Below are 24,828 nucleotides of genomic sequence, written 5' to 3'. Positions count from 1 at the left end.
GGAATAGGCCTCTTAATACTATAGACCTAATAAGCATCTATAAGATGCTGTTAGTTTGGATGCTGTCCCATGAATACTTGTTGTCATTGATGAGACTATTCTGAGTTTAACTGGACCAGTGATAATTCAGATGCTCAGAACTATGTTGTCAAGCAGCAGCTGTACCCTGGTGAGTAAAACACCTGTGCTGGCAGAGAAAATCTGGTGCTGTAAGAACACAACAAACACAGCACCAGTGATCCATATTCACCTGTAAAATGAAATAGTTCAATACTTTACAGGACCTCCACGGTATGATCACTACATACACAGAAGACCTGACAATATTAAATGTCAGAAGCTCCAAGACTACTACAGTTCTATTGAAGTAATTCACTTGAGCTTGAGTTCAAATCTTCAGCCAGGGATAGGAACCTGACTCAGTATCTCCTTAAACTTTAGGGCACAGCAGATAAATAAAAAAGGGACTATACAATGAAAAAAATAATTAAAAAAATATTTTAAAAAAGCAAAGGATTTAACTTGTGTTTATTAGCCTTCACTAAGAGATTTCCTACAACTTGTTACTTGGAATATGCTTTTTACCTCCAGCTTTTTTAAGGGCTTCACTGAACTCTCTAGCCTTTTTCCCTCTTTCCTTACACATCCTTCATATACTCAAATCCAGTATTATCTGTACATATCCATTCAGACAGATAATCTTCATGCAGACATGTCTTCAGGCCAAACAAATGTCTTGGTCTTTTGCCAGATCTTTGACTATGAACTTCAAGGTCATTGTAGGAAAAATGGTGTTTTAACATCTTTCTTTGCTTGGGCAAGAGGACTAATACCAGCTACCAATAATAACTAGGTTTTTTTTTTTTTCTTTTGCCTGCCTCAGAAAGATTCATAAATTGAGCCTGTTAGTTGAGGCTTTTCTCCTCAGCTGCATACAGGTAACCTAAGGACAGCTTCTCTGAGCATCATAATGTTGGGGCTAGAGGGTCCCAAAAAGCAACAGCAGCAAATGGATTTTCCACGTTTCCTTTGGATGTCTTCTAGTCTGACCAAGTTTAGACAGGCAGACCTTAACTAAAATTGGTGGTCATTAATTTTCACTGTTGATGAGCACAATCATATCTCTGGTGCTGTGGCAGGTGCAATTTCATTCCACATGCACCTTCTTATTCACGTTCAAGCAACGTGGACAGAGGTACAGGACCCCTTTAAAATATTTTGAGTTCAGGAAATTATTTTGACATCTGCAGTGGTAGAAAAGTAACTTGGAGAAGAGTCTGTCAATGAGCTGTCTCATGCCTGCATTTCTGTTTCAGAGGGACTGTACCACCAGTACCACCATGTCTGGTCAGGCATACATGGTATGTAAAGTCAAATATAGGAGTAACTCATAGTTTTCCACCCCAGATGAAAATTTGTCTTTCTTTTTTACCATGTACTTCTGCACCCAGGGCTCCCTGCTCTTACTGTGCATGGAACTACAGCACACAGTGGCAATGTGCAGGGAGAGGTGAGTTATGTGGGATGTTGTTATTGCAGTGACCTGCAGTGATCTGAATTCATTCGTACCAGTGATTAATTTTTCTTGTACTTACAGAAAGCTCTAAGCTAAATTTGGATATTTACTTACCTCTGTAAAATAACCATGAACACAGAGAGAAAATAAAATTGCATCAGATGTGAGCAAATTCTAAATGCTGACTCACAGCACCCAACATTTCTTCCCTTCAAAACTCTTCCTGATCTCATACTTTCAGCCTATAGCTCCATTAACACTGCCCCCCCATTCTTTGGCTTTTACTTTCCCTCCTAGTCCTACACTTTCTATTTTTTTCCCAATGCCCACTGAACCATCATTTTCTCAAGTTGTGATCATTAGTTCACACAGTTCCTTAAACATTCAAAGGAAGGTCTGTAAAACAGCTGCCAAAACCCATGTTCACACACTTTCTCCTATCTGAAACTGATTCAACACAGTCCAGAGCCTAATTTAGTCTACATTTTGCTAATTATAAATACAAATATGAAACCAACTCCGTGAAAAAGTTGAATGCTGCTTTCTTTAGAGCAGCTACTGCAACTTTAGGTTAAAAAGTTAATAAATATAGCTCTAGAGGATGAGGCTGACCTCAGCTTTATTTTCAAAACCCAGACAGCTCCTTTGTAAAAGTCTGACTGGGAAACCACCATACTGCTAGAAAAAAACTGAGATTTTTGCAATATCATAAATTGCAAGAAAGACATAAGCCTGCTCTAAGATATGCAACTTAGTTGAATAAAGCACATTGTAAAATAACATATTCTAATTCACAGCAAGTTACTATTTTAGAAAGTAATTTTTGCTTCAAAATTACTTTTTCCAATGCAACAACATATACTCAAACAGATACATACTGCAGAATTGACTAGAGAAGAAAAGTAGGAAGCAGAAAGATGTCTTGAGTATTGTTTTCTCATATTTTCATGCATCAGAAAACAACCATTTTCAGCAGAAGACAGGAAGCACTGGGTAATTCTATCAGAACTCTGTCCTACGTAGTCAATGATGGAATTGCATTCCTGTTCAGAATAACATCAGTTACCACATGCAGGATACTTCCTGATGTTGGTTTTGGATGTTTACATAGAAGTTTTTGAGATAAAGAAATCTTAAAGGATTAAATCTTCTGACGTATAAGCACACTGCATCAGAATATTCTTATCCCTGCTGCTAACACTCTGTTGGGAGTTGGCAGTCAAATACAAATGGTCCTGGAATGACTCAGCTGGAAAAAAATACATTTAATCAAGTATTTAAAATATACATATGTTTTCAACACACATAGACTTTACTGGTGAAAGTCATCCATCTGAATAAGTGGAAATAATCTGAGTCAAAGTCAGCAATATGTGCATGTAACATAAAGAGGTGTTAACTCATCTGAATCATTTCACAAATGAATCATTTTACAAATGAAAAGTGCAAACACAAACAGCACAACCCAATACATTTGAGAAATTAGTTGGGAAATACTAACAATTCCTAAATTAAATTTCCCAGCTGATTTGAAGGAAGAAAGCAAAGTGAGGGCACAGTCAAAAATCTTTCAGAGTGGGGAAGCTGGAGACAGGGAGCATACACCCTGTCTCATCACCAAGCTCAGCAGTATCTTCCTTCCCTGGAACAGGGCAGCTAAGAGCCCACTCACTGCCAGAGCAGCAGCTGGTTTGTATTTCCAGAGCTCAATGCAAATTACACTTCAGATTAATGGTTTCAGAGACAGACTGAATTTTTCCACTGTGCAATCAACTTGGGAAAGCATGGATTCATATGATGTTACAAGAAAGCTGTTACCAGCATAGGTGATCTCACTAAAAGAACAGATGTGAATGTCTCAATGAAAATATTTAGGATGATATTTCCTTGCTTGCAGTTTTGTGAAATATTATCAGTACTCTTGTAGTTCAAACAAACATCTGAAAAAGATACCACCCATCATCCATTTCCATGAAGAAGTATTACACAGGACACTGACAGGTCTTTCTTTAAAATTCTGTTATTTTTACATGTTTCTAAAATTGAAAAAAACCATACAGAACAAAAATTCTTATGCAAATATATTTATTATTGCTGTATTTTAAAATACATAAATACTGTTATACTGTTACACTGTTACAGGCTTACAATCTTATTTCTTTGTTCTTTATGCCAAAACAATGGTTAAGAACACCCTCATCAACTGCACTTTGATCAGTAGAGACAAAAGATTAAGAACTTCTGCAGTTTTAGCACCCTTTTCACACAAAAAAGCCATTTGCTTATACAGAGAAAATGCATATTCAAGATATGAAGACCAGTTTCTCAAAATCCATGAGACCTTGCTTGCTATAACATTAAAAAGCAAATTAATCTTTTATTATGGACAACCAGGTGTGACACAAACAGAGAGAGCTCTTCCCCCATTCCATAGTTTTAAATATGCATAAATGAGCGAATTTAATTTTCAGAATAGACCTTTTGTGTCATATCTCCACTGTTTAAAGAAGTTAAAAGACTATTTATTTATCAATGGCAATAAAACAATTTTCTAACCGTTCATATTTTATGTGAGTACCAAATACCAAGAGTACTCTCATTTATTTCCAAGAATGCCTTGTGCATTAACTGGTGCAACTCAAAGCAAGATATGAATAATGCTGAAAACAACCACTGAAAAATATGGTTTTATGCTGAAAACAATTACTTCTCTTAACTGCAAGCTCTTTAGCATGGACTAAGACAAGCACTGAGAGGCACATGGGCAAAAGAAAATGGTTTTGGATGAAAATGTCAGTAACGAATAGAATGTCAGAAAATGTCAGTAGCAACAAACAGTAGAAACTCCTTTTTTTTTCTTTGTATTATTAACAAAAGCTAATGTTAAGGCAGTTAGGAAGAAAAAAACAGATTATCTGCTTCTATTTTACTAGTAGGATCTGCCTAAGTTATCTTCTGAAAGGGAAATTCACGTTTCTGAATTCAAAGTTGCAACCTCTGGACCTACACTTGGCATTCTGTCTAAACAAAAGCAAAACCATCCCTTAATTCTAGAGGTCACCTCACTCATGAAGACCCAACCTGACCCAGGTCCTAGAGGAATGATGAGCTCACCATCCTGAAATAACGAGGCTGAGTTGGGCGCCAGTTATCAACCAGGGGAAGATGGGGTTCGTTCTCGGCATTCTTGGACAGGCTGCGAAGCTTCGCCATCTGCAGGAGAGCAAAAATCAAAGTGTCCTGGGATCAAATCCACAGCCCAACAACCAAACCAAGGAGGCTGTCTTAGAGAAAGCCTTCTTCAAAACTGTGAAGGCGTCCTTCACCTTATCACAAGTCCTGTTCTTGTCCTGTCCTGTTCTTTTCCTATCAGTAATAATTTTAGAAATAATGAAGACAGAAAAAACGGGTTCTATCTGAATGGGGTTGTGAAAAGTACTGACATTTATGTGATGGCCCCTCAGTTTAGGAAGGATATCAAGGTCCTGGAGCAGGTCCAAAGGAGGGCAACTAGGCTGGTGAAGGGACTCGAGCACGGATCCTATGAGGAGAGGCTGAGGGAGCTGGGGCTGTTCAGCTTGGGGAAGAGGAGGTTCAGAGGAGACCTCATCACTCTCTACAACTCCCTGAAAGGAGGGTGTAGCCAGGTGGGGGTTGGTCTCTTTTCCCAGGCAACTCTCAGCAAGACAAGAGGGCACGGTCTCAAGTTGTGCCAGAGGAGATTTAGGTTGGACATTAGAAAGAATTTCTTTACTGAGAGGGTGATCAAACACTGGAATGGGCTGCCCCGGGAAGTGGTGGATTCTCCGTCCCTGGAGATATTTAAAAAGAGACTGGATGTGGCACTCAGTGCCATGGTCTGGGAACTGCAGCGGTAGTGGATCAAGGGTTGGACTTGATGATCTCTGAGGTCCCTTCCAACCCAGCTAATTCTATGATTCATACTGCCACAGATCCTGTAGGAAGTCCTCAGAAAATGAGAATGACAGTAGCTACATAATTGTGGAAAAATTAGTCTGCAGTTGGGTAGAGTTATTACATAGCAAATTCCTATCTTTTCATTAAAAGTAATCCAAGCAGTGAGGCCGTGCACTTGACATCTCACAGGGATTTCTGGTGAATTGATTTTTCCTGTGGACAACTGATTCACAGTGACTGCACTTACCCTTGTGGTTATTATACTATTACCATCTGACTACAAAGGCATCCAAGTGATCCACTGTAAATGCACATGCACTTAAAATAATTACTATTAATGAGGCTGCCACGGTAGTACACTTTCTAGGATTAGAAATAATTGGCAACACAATCCTCTTTTATTATTAGACTGCAGGCACTCTGGAGTGAGAAAAGTCTTTCTATTGTATTTGTATGCAGCACCTCACATATGCTGCCAATTCTGCCTGTAAAGCACTTATCTCTGGGTAAGAGTTGATGTCCCAGCTATATGTAGTAATTTCCTTTTTATCTAAAATGCTCCATTCTTTCGAGTTGGGCAAGGTAAAGAACAGTCTGTCTGATTCCCAAATCTCACTAACTTCAGGTAAGCTGAAAAAAAGATCACCACCCAAATACAGTTGTGATCAAAGTCCTTTCCTGAAGCTGGATAAATGATGTCATTATTTATTCCTTCAAAAACGCATCTGCAATGTGCAATACTCAGTAATGACTACACTTTTCCCAACAAAATCTACAGCTGAACTTCATAATATAAACCTCTAAGCAGATTATTTTTGTGGAAACCAGCCCGTTCATATTTTATTTTTCAGACAAGTACTAGCTTCAAAATATTTTAATTTTCATATGGGCAAAGAAACAGGAGACAGATGATTCAACAAGCTGTGACAATTAAGCTGTAAGTTATATGAATACATTACTGTGTTTCATCTCTTACCAGATAAAGCTAAGGTTCCCATCACATCTTTATGTGAGGAAGCTTGAGACAGTACAAATGGGTGAAAAATCCTGATGTTGTTAGTGCAAACCTAAGTTTTAGCTAAATGTGTCACTGTTCTCATGTAAATGGTCACAGGACAATACAAGGTAATCTTGTTTGATCTTTCCTACATTGGCTCTTGGTGTAAAGCAGTGTTTTGAGCTCTGTGTAAAATAAAAGGTATGAGCTACATCCAGCTTTGTCTCATACTAGGAAGAGTTAATGTGGGAACACAGAGACTGGGAAATAAAAAGAGAACTACTGTGTTCTTTAGCTGATGCCACAAGAGGTCCCTTGCCCACAGGAACAAAAGCTGTAATAACCACTGCTTCCTGACTGTTCCAAACTGCTATAAACTCTTACCATCTACACTGTGTTAGGGGAGCTATGTTAAAGAGCCATGTCTGCTAGGTTGAGTGCATGTATTAAGTTGTAGACTGCAGTTTTCAGAGAATTTTTACAGATTCCCTATGGCGTTCCAAGGTAATTTCTAAGGTATTCAGCTCTTTCCTATCCTTTTAATCATGTAATTTCTTAGATAATTGAATAAGCAATTTCCTTGTCAAAAGAAAAAAGATTAGGTTATGGCATGTCACTAAAAAGAAGCAGGTAAAATATTATATATTTAAATTTTACCTGTTCTGAGTTGACTATAATAGGCTCTCTAAGAATGATCCAGGTGATGCACTCTTCACAAGGTGGAGTAGTGAATGATCCATGATATGTCCAGTAGTCATGAGATTTAGGGAAAAGAATTGAAGGATCAAAGTTTGGAAAAGGAGCTACTTTCCCCTTTAAAAGAACAATACAGAAAACAACAAATTTGAAAACTAGAAAGCCATGTCTCTTGGGTTTGTTTTTTTTTCTTGATTCTTTGCAGGATATTCCTATAATGAAAAGCCCAACACCATTACCTTTGTTTTGATAGCATTTATTTCATCAAGAATTCTCTTCATCTCTGGTTTGGGAGTCTGCCCTACCTGTAAAGAAGAAAGTATGAGCTAACAAAGAGTCCCACTCAATCATTCTTCTCCCTCTTATTTTTTCATATGTGCATCTAAACAGATTATCAACTATAAAAGCACAATGCATTAAGCCAACCTATCAACCCTACCAGCTTAGTAGGATGTATCTTCTGTCTGTACCCCAGCAGATATTATGATCCAGATGAGGAAATTACATCAATACAGAAACTCAACTTCATGGGTGATTTCACAATACACCTATTTCTGTTTACACTGAATTTTAGCCTAACAAAGACAAGCAACTCTTCAGACTCAAGTGCAGAATTTGGAAGAAGTTTTATTCTAGCTCAAAATTCAGATGTCATGATCAGATCTACTGTTTGCAATTGCTGATCTCAACAGACATGCATCTTTCTATTTCTAGTGATTATTAAATAAACAGGAGAGAGCAAAGGCAAATATTTCAGGCTAAGACTGCAATGTGTCCAGAAGGATTTTTAAAAAAGGATGAATTATGTTTATTGTCTGTGAATTAGTTTTGCCTGTGAGAAAATGCATGAAAATCCTTGGAACAGTATCTGTCCTTGAAATCAGTCCATGATTGGCACCAAAGACAGCTGCCTGCTATTGGTCAGAGGGCCACTACTGACTGACATTGTGTTTCCAAAACAGGGGCAAATATATCTGCATTTACAGCTTCCACCAACCACATAGTGACATAATAGCTGCTAGGACAACTGTTTGTAGTTGGGTAACATTTAAAATAACATGACTCATAGTCTATAACTTGAAAAGCATGCATTACTCAAAGTCAAGTCCTTCAATGTCCTATCATCTCTAGAAAATATATTCAAAGTTTTGCTTTTTAAGTGTGTAAGAATAGAAAATTCTATAGTAATAGTACAAGAAAGGGTTGCTTCTACTTACTTGCAAAAATATGGCCAAAGCAGCTATTCCATCAGTTCTTCTCACAGCATCAAGGTAATTACTGTATTTGGGATTCCAGTGTAACAAATGTAGCTGGAAAAAAAGACAGACATATATAAAAAGTAATCCATTATTGAACAGCAATCCATCACGGCTGAATTTAGACTTCTTCATATACATGAGAAAGTTTGGGGCAACAAAGAATGAGAATTAGGCAAAGAGGAAAAGGGAGAGCAATTCATCAATTCGTACACAGGTTATATTGGTCATATACTACCATTTAGATTACTATTTGCTTTAAAATAAACTATAATACAAAAATTGCAAAAAAAGAACAGAAATCTCATCCTAAAGCTGAAGAAGACAGACAAGATGCTTAAGTAAGCAGGTAGAACATACAGTTCAGAAGTTACCTACCAGTAAATGATAAGTTTGCATTTGGCTTTCAAGTTACAGCAATTTTAGTAAAGAAACCATTTGAATGTGAATGTAAACTCTGCATATTTCTATTCTAGAGTTCTCATCCTCCCTTACAAACCTACAGTGGTAGGAAACCAAGGTAATATATTCTTCTTCCTTTCTGTTTTATACTTCTGCTACAATTCTGTTGAACCCATTTTCTCTCATCCTATTGATAGTCACTGGAGAGATGAGGCCAGCACCCACCTCACTACAACCTCCTTTCAGGTGGTTGTAGAGAGAAGTAAGGTGTCCCTTCAACCTCCTTTTCTCCAGGCTGAACAGCCCCAGCTTCTTCAACCTCTCCTCATAAGGCCTGTTGTCCAGAACCCCAATAAACTTAGTTGCCCTTCTCTGCACCCTCTCCAGCACCCCTATGGCACCCAAAACTACACACAGTGCTTAAGGTGTGGCCTCACCAAGGTTGGGCCCTGCTAGTTACACTGTTTCTGAAAATATCCTTCAAAACTCATCGAAAAGCAGACAAATGACAAATTTTGTCCCACCTGAAACTGTAATGACAAATGTAACTTTACACCCTAACTTAAAGTAAAAAGTGGTGAGCCTTACCTCTCCTGCATATCTCACTCCATTCACAACATGCTCAGAGCCACAGTCGTCAGAGGAACCCCAATGAAAGTGAAGCTGACGCAGCCTGTAGACTTCTGGAAGTGGCCCTCCTCTCAGCACTGCAATTGATAATCTGCATCAGCATTAGACTCGGGTATCTTCCAATTTTTAAAAAGAAATATATACATTTTATAATAGTTACATATCTATTTATGTATTTACTGTACAGATGTTCAGTGTTCAGAGAGTACTGAGTATCTCTTAGAAATCTGCACTGATTTTAGCAGCACTTCAGGCAACCATCTTCACCTCTAAGAACCTACAGGTAGATGAAAATTATTTGTGTCTAGCCTTCCATTACAGTCAACAGAGATCATTGTTTTAATTCAGCTGCATAAATGTGCATCTAGTATTTAATACCAGACATCTGGACAGGACTGGAAGATAGGATAAAAGATCTGAAGAACTTTATTTTTCTAAAGCAGTATCTGGAGGCAAGGTAAAATACATTAGGTTATCAAAAATGGCATGAGATGCCTACATCTGGGTAACTGAAGTAAGATCCTAACTAGAACAGTCAAGCCTCTGGAGTAGTTCTGCTTGCCTTAAGGTAGACATTCAACAGATGGTGACTGGAATTGCTTCTTGGATGCTGTTGATTAAGTGTGACTCATCTCTGTTGACTCCCATAGAACGGGACTTTAGAGACATAATCCCCTGTATTTAAAAGCCCACAGAAGACACCTACGTGTAAGTGTTTTAGTCTCCCCCTGAAATAGCCATGGTTAAGATAAACTACTGAAGAACTAGATGATAAAAAGGTTCCCACAAGAAGCTACAGACTTTGTTTCTTACTGCAGGCCATGACTTTTGGTTTAAAACCTATGAAATTATTGCTGCTGCTGCTACAATGGCTGCTCCCTCTGACTGTGGAAGAGAAAGAAAACAGCAAATGAGTCCAGAAAGCAGTCACTGAGAATAAAACCTATTTTCCTAAGGAAAAAGTCAGCCTGTGCTAAACAATAATCTGTATTCTAAATAATCTTAACATTTTTACATTACATACCAAATGTAGGTGGAGTATTTGAAAGGATCTCACAATAAAAAAGGAAGAACTTCTTTACATTCACCAAATACTAAATAATAATCAATTCTCATTCACTTTATTTGGAGAAGGAAGCTATAGCATTTCTATGATACATTCAACATAACAAGTTTTTATATGCTAGAGAAAAATATCCATAAATCTGAAAAGTAATGAAATCCATTATCATCACTTCAAGAAATAATGTTTTAAGAGTATTCTTTACTGAACATTAAGGGCAAGCTGTTTTGCTCAGGAAATTCCTTTTACTTCTTCCCACAGACATTCAGTATCCTGGCCAAATCAGACAGGGTAACTGCAGTAGCTGACAAGGCCATCAAATCTCCATTAAAATAGACCTGTAAGACCACATAATCCAGTTTAAGGTAAAAATGTGTCATTATTTCCACTGATGGGCCATCAGCAGACATTTTCAATCGGGCATTAGGTGAAGCACTGCATCACCATGTGCCAAAACATTCCTGCTTCACTCATTTATAAATAGACAGTATCTGTTACTTAGCACACTTTAAACAGATAAAGAAAGGCAAAGGCTAAGATGCATATAAGCCAACATCTCCTGAAGGACAAAAAGGTGTTTTCTTTCTTAGAATTGCAATTGTGTAGTATAAAACATAAAAATAAATGAAATGACAATGTAAATGAAACAAAAATTGTAAATTGTAAATGAAATTTCCCTATGTTAGTAAATTAAATTTCCCAGTCTTTTGAAAAAAAGGTAAAGCGAAACAGTTACATGAATGACTTGAACATTCTTGAACACATAAAACAAAAAAAAATCCCAAACTATGGCTGCATAGCTCAAAGTCAGAAAAAGAAAACTTTGGTTTTTTGAACATGTGGCTTGGAACCTAAATTCTAAAGGCATCTTTATGCTCTTGGGTTTTTGTTTTCAGGAAATCCTAACACTAATAAATACATACCTATATCCCAGTTAGAAAAAGAATATAAAGTAAAAGTTTATAAAAGAAACTATGGTATCTTTAAATTGTTTTTCAGTGGTGTTAAAATATAGTTTTCTATCTATATATACATATTTATATGTAGCAAGGGATTATTATAACAATTATTACATAGGAATTGTTCACCTTACAGGTCTGAGACTCCCAGTTTTAAGGTTGCTATAGCATTTTCCTACCACAAAACACTTCCAAAAGGTGAAGAACCGAAAGGTTCTGAAACACCCACGACTCATTCTGACCTTCTACCTGTGTCACTGCAGGAAACAAAAAGCAAGAGCTTTGGAAAAGGAGCCTACAGGCTCACTCTCCAGTATATGGGCAGCCAGTTTTCCCCTTAGTTCTCTGAAATACTGCATATGCCTTTTCACACGGCCAGCTAAAAGGCTGCACTTACTTCTGAATATTGGAAATGTGGCATTTCTATTCCTGTTTCTGCTCTACAGAAGAGAATGGCCACAGCAAACTTACCAAAATGTAAGCAATGTTTACCTTAAATTTGCTGCCATTGAAGTAATACAGCCTCCTGCAGAAATATAGAAACCATCCCAGGAAAACAATCGAGAAAAGTATTCACTTTTTTTGGTGCTCTGTTGTTGAAAACTCTCATCCCATTGCTCAATGATGACTCATATGTGTTTGCACTTCACCTGTCACCAGTGCTGATAGCAGACATAAAAACGTCATTCCCCTCTTCAGAATTTGCTTAAATTCTGTATCTCTCCATCCACACTGAAGAATGGCCTATCACAGAGCAGTCCTACATCAATACACATGTGGACATCAAGCCCAGTGAAAACACTCACCTTCTACTGTACTTGTCATAAAATGAGAAGCATGAGATAGAACTGGCTAACAAAATAAAGGTTATTTTATACTAGCTATGTAATCAGAAGATGCTTGCCCAGAGAAAGCAAGTGCTGCACTGGAGGATGCAACTGAGGCAAGAGAATAATCTGTATCTCACTGTGTGATTGCACAGCAAAATAAAGCTGTGATGCAGCCTGAGTGGAGGGGGCCACTCCACTCACTTTACCTTCATTAGCAGCCATGTCCTTAACAACAGAAACGTGACAAGGAAGTTTTGAAATAACTGCATCCACTTGCTGAGCAGCTAAGTTAGGGGTCTGGTTGTTAATCTGCACTGATGTCCATTGTGATCTACCCTCACTAAGTTAAAATTGTGTGTTATGCCTACACAAATGCCTTCCATTTGCAGTGAATAAAACACTGTGAAAGTCAGTTGGGAAAGCAGAAGGAGTACCAAACAGACTCATGAGGTGAGTTGTGTGAATAAAAACAAGAAAGGACTGTTCTTACAAGATTTATGATCCTCACATCTAGCAAAATCCATAGCATGAACTGGTGAAATACAGTGAAATTAGATTAAATGTATTACTGCATGATAACTGAAAACGACATTTTACCTGTGTTATGCTGCTTTATAACAGAATCCAACAGTGCAATATAAAAACCACAGCTTTTTAATGTCAGTGTCACACTTTAGATGTTAAAAAAAGGCTCCACTCAAAAGATAATCTCTGCAAAAGCAGTCTGCCTGACTGCAGGGATAAAACATGTTTCCTAAAAGTGTTTGGATCTCAAATTTCAGTTTTCACTGAAATATTCTTTAAGCACACACTCTATAGGCAGAAGAACTTAGTACTCTTGCAGGGACAGTCTGAGAAAGCTAAGTGCCTGACAGAAGTCTGTCAGAGTGCCACCCACCCTCCGCTGCACTGCAACACATCTTTCCCAGTTCTGTGTTTCTTGGTCACAGCCTATTCACCAGTGAGCTCCCAAAACTCCTTCTTTGTCATCAACAGTGGGGCTGAAATTCCCATCTCCAGGGGCAGAAAACTGACAGCCCGCTGTGTAACCACAGCCTCAGCAGGGCCTTGATTGTTCAAGCATTCTGACCTCCAACAATGGAAGTCCAAATTAACAGAAACTCAACTCCTAAATCCCCTGTACCCAAGCTCTGTTGTGCTCATATTAACACTAATAGTACCTTCATGCAGATACTACAAATGATAGATGTGTTAAACTCTGAAGGAAGAATTTAGCTTTGCTGCCTTTTGTGGTGTGCAGTGTAGCCACTGAGTGCTATGTACCACAGCTACACAAGCACTGGGATTTAGCTGTGCTGTTGTTATGGCTACTGGCTTGTTCCAGTATAAATTCAGTAAGCATAATGGTAAGTGAGATGTTGAGGGAATCAACCAAAGTTTGAGTGTCTATAGACAGACTTCCCCCAGTTTTAATTAGCTACTGGGTTTTGCCTTCATTGTTTTAGAAAAAGGTCAACAAATAGATGTTGATTCACCGGAGGTTGATAATCATAATCTCATTTGCAAAGATGAATGAGATTTTCCACCAAGTGGTACTCAAGGAAATTCTGTCCACAAACTCTAAACATGCTAAAACAGACTGATAAGCAACAAGCTTTCAATGCTTACCATAGCTGCCTAATTTTTTTTTTTTTTTTTTTTGGCATTGTCCACTTCCAAAGTCATCCATTCCTTTGACAAGAAATTGAAAGATTCCGCTAACAGTATCAAGGTAACCTTGCAAGAAAATGTGCCTGTACTGAGGAACTCCAACCATTTAAAGCAGAAAGTCAGTAAAAGTAGGAATCTTCTTGGCCAATTAACTTCCACAGAATTGATAACAAAGATAACAAAGTCGATAACAAAGCAAAATGAGAAGATGAAAGATTGATGTAGTCTCAATTTACCTTGATTCGATGTAGTCTCAGTTTACCTCTCCCAGTACCTGTTTCTGGGTTCCAGTACAAGACTTAGTATCTTTACTGTTTATTAAATGATGGAAAACCTTGATCTAACCAAGGTATTATAAAGGAAGGCAGAGTTGCTAACTGTAAGGAAGTTACAAGCTGTGGATCTCACACAGCATCATGACAATGGTCCCATCAGTTAGGTGCTCTAAGGACACCCCTCTGGCATGAATTTTTTTTTTATTCTAAAAGGAAATGGACTCTGCTAGTAGAAATAAGATCCCAGCCCTAATTCAAAACAAAATCAGTCCCTGCTGGATTTAAAAGTGTATCTGAGTTGCCATTCAGGCCAAAAATCATAGCAGTGGTAGGCTGCCAAAGTATCAAAGTTCTGGTATGGGTTTTATCTGGCATAGCATCATAGGAGAGTCTGATTTCAGCTCCCATTTTGTTTCCTGCATTTTGAGATGCAAGAGCTAACAGTAATAAGGCTTTTTTCAACATAATACCTGAATTCTATTGGATGGCACTTTCCCTGGGAGTTTCTCCCTATCTGTTTTGAGTTTAAGAAGCTGTCCAAATGATGAATATTCATCAATGATGAATATTGTATCAGTGAGGACACAATGGAAGTAAAACTTGAAGACAACCAAAGTAATTTATCACTTTTACACTTTATCACTTTTATCTGGCAATCAATCTATTTCATCTACCACTAATGAAAATCTAGATAGAGCTACAGATATGGGTATGACCACTCTGAAAAGTGGAAACTGAAAAAGTCAGAATCATAAATATAAATAAATAAAGTAAATAAAAATAAATTAACATTTTCTTGTTCACTCAGAAATAATTGCGATAGACAGACAGGCAGACAGATTCCTATGATTGCTACTATTTATTTAAGCATGATTCAGCTAATGGTTCTTTTGTAAAAAAAAGTAAATCACTGTACATATCCTAAAAAACTTGAAACATGCTTATGTCAGTAGGATTGTGCACAGTGGAATTCATTCTGCAATTAGGGTTGTATTAGAGAAGGAACACCACCCACAGACTCTGCAGGCAATGGCATAACACAAGAGACATAATAATAAACACTGGATGTCTCTTGCCTTCAAAGAGTTGTGAAGTACACCTACTTTTTTTCCAGTGAGTCACTTTTTAGTTCTGAGCTCAGAATACAGCAGTTACTGAGCAGTTAATCTGAAAAACAATTCAGAACATTCCAAAACTTTCTGCTCTTTGTGGCCACTGTGTTGCACCCATGCAATGCAGATTGCTGTGCCTTGATACTCCCTTGTGTGCAAAATCTGATTAATGATAAAAAACCATTACTTTGATGTTTATGCAGAAGATGCAACCATTGATATATTTGATGCTATTCCAACAAATACAAGAGATGGTAAAAAATGCTAAGTAATGACCATGGAGGTCTTCTCATATGCCACACCTCTTTACTGATATATTGTGTTATCTGACATTAGTAACATCTTTTATTCAAATAACATTAAAGATTCCCATTTTGCTAGAAAATTAATCAAAGTCTTGACTGAACAGTCATTTGTGAGTTTTGATAATGTCTTAACTAGTATAGTTCACATACAACTTGGTCCTTGGTTTTCATGAAACCCACGAGATTCATTAAAAATCCATTAAATGAAATCCATGCCACAGATATTTAAGATCAATCAACCTATTAGTAAAATTCTTCCTAGTTATACTGTAATAGAAATTGGAACTTCTAATGCAGTTAAGAATGAAGTCTTTACCCTGTAGAAGACAGAATTTTCAATATTTTACTGAAATTGATGTTTCCTCTTCCTCCTCTTAATGTCCCATAAATAACAACACAATTCTGCTGACCTTGATACAAGAATAAATAGTGAGGTATGCATTTGATTTTTCCTTTTTACTGCAGTACTAATGCAATTTCATAGTTCTTTCTATCATTTTTCCAATGAAATATGGCCAACAGCATTAACATGAAATGTGAGCAGTTGTGCCAACACAAACTAAATACTTCCAGCACCTGCTAAACTGAACAGATATATCTCTTCAAAATATATAACCCATTAACTCTTAAAAGCTATGTATTATAAATGCAGCACATTGTATGTTGCCATTTTGGTTTGGGTCAGAAGGGACCTTAAAGATAATATAGATCCAACCCCTATAGATCCAACCCCATTGCATGGGCAGGGACACCTCCCACTAGACCAGGTTGCTCAAAGCCCCATCCAACCTGGGCTTGAATATTTCCAGGAAGGGGGCAGCCACAACTTCCCTGGGCAACCTGTTCCAATGTCTCACCACCCTCACAGTAAAGAAGTTTTTCCTAGTATCTAATCTAAATCTACCCTCATTCAGCTTAAACTTTTGTCCTTTCTCTACCTGCCCTTATAAAAAGTACCTGCCCAGCTTTCCTGTAGGCCCCCTTCAGGTACTGGAAGGCTGCTATAGGGTGTCCCCAGATCCCTCTCTTCTCCAGGCTGAACAATCCCAGCTCTCTCAGCCTGTCTAAATAAGAAAGGTGCTCCAGACTTCTGGTCATCTTTGTGGCTCTCCTCTGGACCTGCTCCAACAACCTCATGTTGTGCCTCTGTTAGGGACTCCAAAACTGGACACAGCATTCCAGTGGGGGTCTTGTAAGAGCAGAGTAGAGGGGGAAAATCACTTCCCTTGACCTGCTGGCTACACTTCTTTTGATGCAGCCCAGCTTTGTTATAACTTACCCAAGCTTATAATTAAGCCCCTTACTGTTATATAATTAAAACCAAAACACTGGAATTCCTCAGCCCTATAATCCTCATTAAGATAAAATTTCATGAATGTCAAAGGGACTGATGGATTAAATACTGTGACTTTGTGGTAAGATCTGGTTCATTACTCCGTTTATAAAAAGTACAGTTTTATCAGGGTAGTTTTCAAATATTCCAGCTTCAGCCATATACACAGTTAAAGATGTTCTGCTAGGCATCTCAAATAGCTTGAATGGAATTTGCTTCTCATAGACAAAGCCTGGATTCCTTGCTCCTGGAAAGCAACACACCTGCAATGGCTTTTGCAAGCTCAGAAATTCACCTTACAGCTTCATTCACTCTGCAACAAGCTTCTTTGCAGCTCTCCCCATTCCCTAGAATTTTATCTATGGACTTTAAAGTAGTCCCAAGCCTTTCCTACCAGTTGTCACAGAAACCTGTATGTCACATGCAGGGACTGCACAGAGACCTTCTAACAGCCATTGGCATTCAGAGCACACTGTCTTCCAAACAATTGGAGAAATAGTCACTGGTATATAGTATCATCTTGAGATAAAAACAAAACTAACCTGATCTGTCGAAAGAATCATCAAATACAACCCTGCAGGTTTTCCCATTATTGAGGATGGTCTTAGCTGCACCAGGATCATAACTAGCAAACCATGGTAGTAGGGAGCTATCATAATGCACATCATCGTTATTGATTTCAATAGGTGACTGGTGCCGTCCTTTGGCAAATGGGTAATTTTTGTGCCACTGATCTGGTCCTAGAAAAAAATACAGTGAAATATAATGAAAATCTTTTCAAGCTAAGCATGAATTATACTTGTGTTACAACAAATGAAAGCTTGGCTTTGCTTAGCTACAGAACATCAAATGAATATAGTAATGAGTAGGCTACTAATCGCCTGTTTGTTAGTCATGCCCTGTCAAGACTTTCACTGTATAAAAAGCAAGCAGATTGTTCCAGCTGGAATACTGGGTACAGCAAGTCATTCAATTGAACCAAAACTCTCACAGAAGCCTCAGGACATTACTTATGAGGAGACTGACAATACACCAAGGAAAGGATGTGTATACCCCCTGTCCAATATGATGGGATATACCCAAATGATTAAAATGTGGCACCACGTACCCATGTGGAGAGAGAAAAGGCCACTGCTATCTGAAGAAGAAAGGACTTTTAAACATGGATTTCATTATTGTCATGGTTTATCAAGAACTTAGAAGCCCGACTGAGGCCTTCCTGCTCTTCCTACAGCAAAGTGAGAGCAGGAAGAGGGGGGCCGGGTTTCCACCCTCTGCAGGCAGGAGGGATGGTGGCTGTGCTACAGTCGTGCACTGCTCTGGCATTAAGGGCTAGCCTAAAGCTGGATTTTAAAGATATCTCAAAATTGAAGATACACCACCAATATAAAGGCTGACATTATTTAACTTAGACCTTTGCCACGGCCTCTCCTTCCACCAGTTTCACCTCTGCCACACCTGCGAGTGGCGACCACGCAGCCCTGCCTGGGCCCCGTGTTCCCCCTTCTCACCCACACTCAGGAAGCGGGGGCTCCGGTTCTCCCTGGGTTTTGCATCCAGGATGCTGCCAGCAGAGCAACCGGGCCGGGCCGTGGCCCATTGCCCCCACTCACCGTTGTCGCTGTCGTAGCCCCAGGGGTAGTAGTTGGGGTTGATCATGATGTCGCTGCCGGCGCCGCGCCTCAGCCTCTCCCGATGGCTCTGGCTGAACGGTGGCCTTGTCCCACGGCGGCTTTTTATAGACTCCCGCCAACTCCATGCCCTTCCCCGCCGCTGGCGGGACGGGAGGGACGGCGGGGCCCCGACCGCCGGGGGCGGGAGGATCCGCGCTGCCTCGCAGCGCCCGCGGCCGCCCGGCTCTCAGGAGCCCCCGGCACCCGCCGGCCTCCCCCAGCCCCCTCCGGCCTCCCGGCGGCTCAGCCCTGCACCAGGGGACGGGGACGGAGGGGATCACGCTGCGGGGGGGTGCAGACGGTGATCTCGGAAAGGGACCCGGCGTGGGTCCACAGATGTGCCGGTCCTGGGGGGCTGCGGCGATGGGAGCACCTCCGGGATCGGGCTGGGAAGGCCTGGTAAGGGAAAAGGGGTTGGTGCCGGCTGCCTCCACATAGAGTACATGGGAATATGGACAAGCACAAATGTCCAGAACTGGGGACCGACAATGTAGGAGTATTTCCCAGTTCCTAGTAAGATATGAATGCAGACAGACAAGACATACAGATATCACAAGAAGCTTCGGCTGGTTGGTTTCTGAAATTAAATTTCCAGGTTGCAGGCAGACTGGCTGGGGCTTTCTACGGTGGTTTCCAGAAAGCCTGTTTGGCATGAGACTGCATCAGGTTAGGAGGGGCTGCATCCCTCCTGAGAGCACTGCAGGGGCGATGTGTTTCCCTTTTGACAGACAGCAGAACCCTGAGCTGGAGGGCAGCCGGGGATGAGTCCAACAGCTTCTGTGTGCAAGGACTGTCAGAGGTTCGCACCCTTCCCTATGAAATTCCCACGTCTAGGCTCGGGCTCCAGCACTGTTCCGTGCTGTGCTGCCTCCATGGCCTCTGGAAACAGCCTCGGGGCAAAAATTCACTGCTGCTCATTGCCCCTCGTCTTTGAAAAGGTGTTGCTTCCTACTGCGAGGATTCTTGGAAGTCATTTAGCTAGCTGAAGATCCTGTTCCTGGCAGCTCTAGATAAAATCTTTATTATCAAATTAAGAGTAGGATCTGTTTGTTTTGCTTCAGCTCTAATTGTCCTTTCAATTAGCAGGTTGTTATGCATCGAATTGCACTTAAAATTGTTGGCATGCTCGTTAGCCAACACATGTTCCTCATAGGACTTGAATGTGACACACAGAAATCAAAAGTGGGACTCCTAAAATGTGTTCTTCAGACACAGGGAATCATCAGGCAAGTTGTGGAAGACAGAGGTTAGCACCAGGGCCTGAATGGACAGAAGACATTGGACTGAAAGGTGAATCACTGTGATTTAAATTTTATTAGACTTTCTGAATAAGAAGTAGTGAGATCATTTTATTTTATAGCAGTGAAGTGGGGACAAAAGTACAAATTGGTTAAAGAAAAATTAAAATGGCACAGGTTGGAAGTGTGGGATTGTTATACAGGAAAGTTCAGTACCCTCAAACATTGTTTAAATTAGGAGTAAAATTTAGTAGCAGAAAATGCAACTCAGTGGTCTTGAATCCTGATCTTGGCTGATTAATTTTTTCTGATCTGAAGTGGAAGTGAAAGAGAAGGAGAAAGAGTGGGATTTGTTGGTCATAAAATGTCAACAAGCATTACCAGGCAGGAACAGTTCACAAGAAACCAAGTACAAATCAGGGGATGTCAATGCACTCGAGAGACCCTGGTATAACCTCCTCTGAAGCAGGTTTGTTATCTTCATGAAGCGGAGATAGAATGAACTGGAACAGGTGCAGGGGAGACCAGGGAACCAAAGAGGAGACTTTACAAGAGGAGACTATAAAAGGGTGCTTTTCATAGTGAACAAATGACAAGTGGGGAAGTGACAGCTGTCTGTATATGCACATCATCAGAGAGGTAAACACCAAGAAATGACAAGAGTTAATGAAGCTAAAGAGCAGTGTCAGCCAAGGAACAATTATATATGTGTGTGTACCATGAACAATTTGAGGTGAGGTAACAGATGACTGTTTGGAACCACTCAAGGTATTTCAGTAACTTTGCAATAGTAAAAGGGGAGACATGAACAAGGTACACAGGAGCTATGTATTTCTGCCTTAAATATCCCATATTTCCCACTTCTTCATTTTTTACTTCTATTTCTTGCCATCTTCTCAATTCCTTGACTCAACAGACTAATATGCAGATCCAGAGCATCTTCCAGTGACTTAGAGTACCCTTGCTGGTCTCCCTGGTCTTGGCAAGTCTACACTGCACACATAACAATAGCCTCTCTCAGGACTATGAGGTGTACCCCAGGTTGGAATTAGTATAATTTCACATCTTTTTCTGATGCAGCATTTGCTGAGCTTGAACAAACATCTCTCTTCACTTTTTTCAATTTCTCAGTGTATTGTTGTAAAAACAGCTTTATTTTGCTCCTGAAAGCCAAATTAGTGTTCAGTCAGGGAAAACATAACGAGAAAATGTCTCTGAGAAGAGGAGAGGAAAAGAAGTAAGAAACTGAGCTCTTCTGACTCTTCTACTCATAAACTGAGGTTGATAAATTTGCCTAACCTGCCACACAGAGGGCTTCCCTACCTTCTCCATTTTTCCAGAAGTGCCCTGCACTCAGTAAAGGAACTTCTTTGCCCATCCAGAAGGAGGGTGGAGAAAAGCCAAAGCCCTGAGCAATCTAATTCAACTTTGAAATTCCCTGTGCTTTAAGCAGGGGCTGTTCCAGATGAGATCCTTCCAGAATGCCTGGGCTTTTTTTGTTGTTTGTTTTTTGGTTTGGTTTTGGGGTTTTTTTTTGTGGGTTTTTTGTTTTTGTTTGTGGTTTGGGGTTTTGTTTGTTTGTTTGTTTTTAAAAAGTTTAATAAATTTATCCCAGAATCATTAAAAACTCTCCCCACCAAAAAATGAAGGCTTATCACAATTTCACAGCCATACATCAAGACAGGAATCATGGCAGTGACACATCAATCACAAGTTAGACAATTTCATAGGCTGGCAGGGTATAAACCAGTTTTGTGCATAAAGGTATTGTGCAAATATTAATAAGGCCTTCTTCAGAGGCCTGAGGGACAGATGAGAAGCAGGTAGGCAGTCTGGACCACTGAGAGTAGCTCATAATGAGATAGTTAAAAATAGTATTACAGGATTCTTGATGATTCATCACTAGAACTTTGATTTTTCAAAAAAGTTTTGTTGTCCTAATTTCTTGATAAGATACAGAAGTTTATTTCAGGGCAGACCAGAGGTGACAATTTGATGGGTAACACCTGTGCATTGTCACTAATAAATCTCCTGCTGCTTTAGATATTGGTAAGGTCAGATTTACAAACAAAAAAATATGACAGACTTCGTCTCTAATATAAATCAATAGTAAGAGTAACAGTCGAGTTCAGAAATCAAAAGCAGTTAAAAAGTGAGGTTAAAATTCAGAAGACAACATCCACCCATTAAAAAATAAAAAAAAAAAAAAATCAAATTCCTCACACAGAATTCAGTGAACATTCTAGTTAGGTAGCCATTACACTGCTACCCATCACATTATTATCCAGATGGCACAAACATTGACCTTAGAGAGTAAGTCTAAAGTGAAAAGGACTACTCAAATGTTAAATAGGTGATTAACAGGATAATTTTTTAAAGCTTATACAAACCATTTATTTGCAATCCCTTGTATTAACTGATGTGATAAAATTCTCAGTCTTGGACACATATAAGGAAAATCTGGAAGAGAAATTCACAGTCTCTGTAAATTTAAACAGCAATTCTACTTCCCAGTCTAAAATGCCCCAGCTCTCCCTCTTTCTCTGACCATGTTCACTGTGGCATGTCTTTATCAGAAGACATTTAGGGTTCAAATGCCTTTAAATATTCCATTAAATGGTTTAGATGTTAAGACTAACTTGAGCACTTCTAGAATTATTTTCTAGATCCTACCCCTTAACTACCTTTTTTTAAAGGCTGAAATATATCAGAACAATAGTTCTTCAGTATTGCTAGTGAGAGGTGAAGTCCTACAGCAGAAAGCACAGCATGAATCCACATTCCTTATCTGTCATGGATACTTGCTCAACAAAAGCATACTCTCTGTCATTAAATAAAAAAACTCTCAGGAACACAGTGGGAGGGTAGATCTGCAATTTTGAAGATCCACCAGCCAAAGCCTGGATGCTATTGATGGTGGTAAGGACAAAGATACAAAAATGACTCACAGAAATAGATAAGAGATTGTGTTTGCTCATGTTTCATAACTCATTTCCAGAGAGTGGAGGAGGTGGCTATTTCTAGCAATCCTGACACAGTGATTCCTCCCAAATGCCTTTATTTAGGCTTTGCTCAAGGGACCAGGAATTAGTGCAAGGTCCTTGACTGATTAGCAAAATATCATCTCTATGTATTGTTTCCATCCCTCATGATTCTTTGCTTCTCATTTCAGATGTGTAGGATAAGAGATCATTAACCCAAGAGTGCCTGGTCTCATTTTGAAGAACTAGAAGAAAAATTCTTGTTCAAAGAAGCAAAGTCACATAGTTGGCCAAGAGATTTATATTGGACAGTTATATTTACTTCTCATACATATGCATGGACTTTGCACTTCAGCTAGGTATTTTTCCACATAATACTAATCACCATTAAAACTAGGGCTTTGTCAGGAGGGATGAAGAAATTATTTGAAACTTATTCTGAATTTAGGTACAGGGCATGCACAAGATGGTTCTAATAAAAGTCTGTGTACCTTCAAAGTATCAATCTAAGAATTGCCCTATTTCTTTGTAGCATAATTGTGTCTTCATTCCTGGATTTAGAGATATGCATTTCTAAAACTCTTGAAATCAGAATGTATACATTTTGCTTTCAGTATAAATATTAAGGTACATTTATTCTTCCAAGTTATTAACATATTTCACAGAAATCTCAGCAGCTAAGAGGCTTTAATCTTTAACTACAGAAATTTCCCATATTAGCATTTTGCTGAGAATGTGAGAAAAAAGCCATGAAGCTATGGCACTGGGCAGCCACACAGAGGGTCAAATTATAGTCAGTGAGAAGACTTCTCATGTATAACCACATGAATTACTATAATTGCCAGTGTCCTTCTTTCATCACAAAAGAGTAAAGCTTGGGAAATTTCTGAGGTACTTTTGTAATTCTTGGTATAAAGTCTAGAAAAAATCAGCTCCTGCTGCATTAGATTATTACAGGATTCTCATCCAAAGGATTTTGTTCCTTGCATGTTTTCTTTTCAGAAATAACTGAAGAAATAAATATAATGAGTGATGAACTCCACTATTAAAATGGAAAAAATTCTTATTCCATTATGAGTTAAATCAGACTCTCAAGAGTTGAACCATTGCCAAAAGACTGTGCTTACTAAGGTCTTATGCCTTACTTCTCTAGAGTTCTACCTGTAGTTGTAATACTGAATTGCTTCTTCAAGACACTGAGTGCAATGCACCCATTTACATCTGTTTCACTCCCAAATTTTTAATATAGTATTTACAAAATGGAATACTGAGAAGAAGGAACAGTTAAGAGATCTGTAGAAAAGTTATCCAACCTATCTGTGGTTTCCAAATTGTAAACAATGAGACTACAGCAGACTTCCATCATCTCAGAGACTGTCAATGAGACTACAGATGACTTCCATCATCTCAGAGACTGGATCCAGAGCCCTTAAAAGTTACGTTTGGTGGTAAGTATACAAAACAGCTTAAGCAGAGAGAATATGAGAGCTGAGAGTCCTCTAGAGATTTTGTGGATCACCAGAAGAGAGTAAAGAAGTGATACTTCAAAAGAAAAGGTATCAGCTGCTTCTGAATAAAGCTGGGAAAGTTACCTATCATTTTACTTGAAGAAATAAAGGTGCACAAATATTTCAGTTGCTTGACTTTTATTGAATATAACCTTGTACAACTTGAAAGTCAGTGGTCACACCCAGAAAAGTTATTTCCTTAAGAAATATTAAGTATAAAATATTTCCCTATTTATCATTTTATTATCGTGGTGCAGCGTAGTGATGTGTTGATGACAAAAAGTCTATAGAAACAGTATCATAAAGATTTTGTATTTTCAAAAATAATTTAAAACAGTGCTGTTGGCAATGGCATGGTCTTTTAAAGCAGTAAATGAAGCACTGCTTCTCAAAATGATACAGTCAGAAAGTGTCATACTAGCCTCATATCTACACATGAAAATGTCCAAAGGGGATAAAACCCCA

At 39.0% G+C, this 24,828-nt stretch overlaps 1 protein-coding gene across 1 annotated transcript; it reads right to left on the bottom strand.

The window, feature by feature from the left end:
- Nucleotides 1-3,584: 3,584 nt before the first annotated feature.
- On the bottom strand, nucleotides 3,585-18,752 carry LOC139793340 (carbonic anhydrase 3-like). The gene is made up of 7 exons (XM_071737876.1): nucleotides 18,577-18,752; nucleotides 17,506-17,703; nucleotides 9,374-9,492; nucleotides 8,345-8,437; nucleotides 7,367-7,432; nucleotides 7,089-7,244; nucleotides 3,585-4,729 (listed from the first exon to the last, which is right to left on the bottom strand). Exons 1-7 carry the CDS (start codon nucleotides 18,620-18,622, stop codon nucleotides 4,610-4,612), a joined length of 798 nt encoding a protein of 265 aa, XP_071593977.1. The 5' UTR covers nucleotides 18,623-18,752; the 3' UTR covers nucleotides 3,585-4,609.
- Between the last annotated feature and the right edge of the window lie 6,076 nt (nucleotides 18,753-24,828).

The sequence above is a fragment of the Heliangelus exortis genome, chromosome 2 (assembly GCF_036169615.1).
Source record: "Heliangelus exortis chromosome 2, bHelExo1.hap1, whole genome shotgun sequence".
In the NCBI taxonomy this organism is placed as follows: Eukaryota; Metazoa; Chordata; class Aves; order Apodiformes; family Trochilidae; genus Heliangelus; species Heliangelus exortis.
Note: the sequence above shows the minus strand (reverse complement) of the source record. Positions and strands in the feature narration are given on the sequence as shown.

Bases quoted from the DNA above. Each gene is read 5' to 3' on its own strand.
- LOC139793340 (XM_071737876.1), bottom strand. From the start codon at position 18,622: ATGATCAACCCCAACTACTACCCCTGGGGCTACGACAGCGACAACG. The intron at 17,704-18,576 runs GTGAGTGGGGGC...ATTTTTTTCTAG, and splicing joins GGGCTACGACAGCGACAACG to GACCAGATCAGTGGCACAAA. The intron at 9,493-17,505 runs GTTAGTTTTGTT...TATCAATTGCAG, and splicing joins TGATTCTTTCGACAGATCAG to TGCTGAGAGGAGGGCCACTT.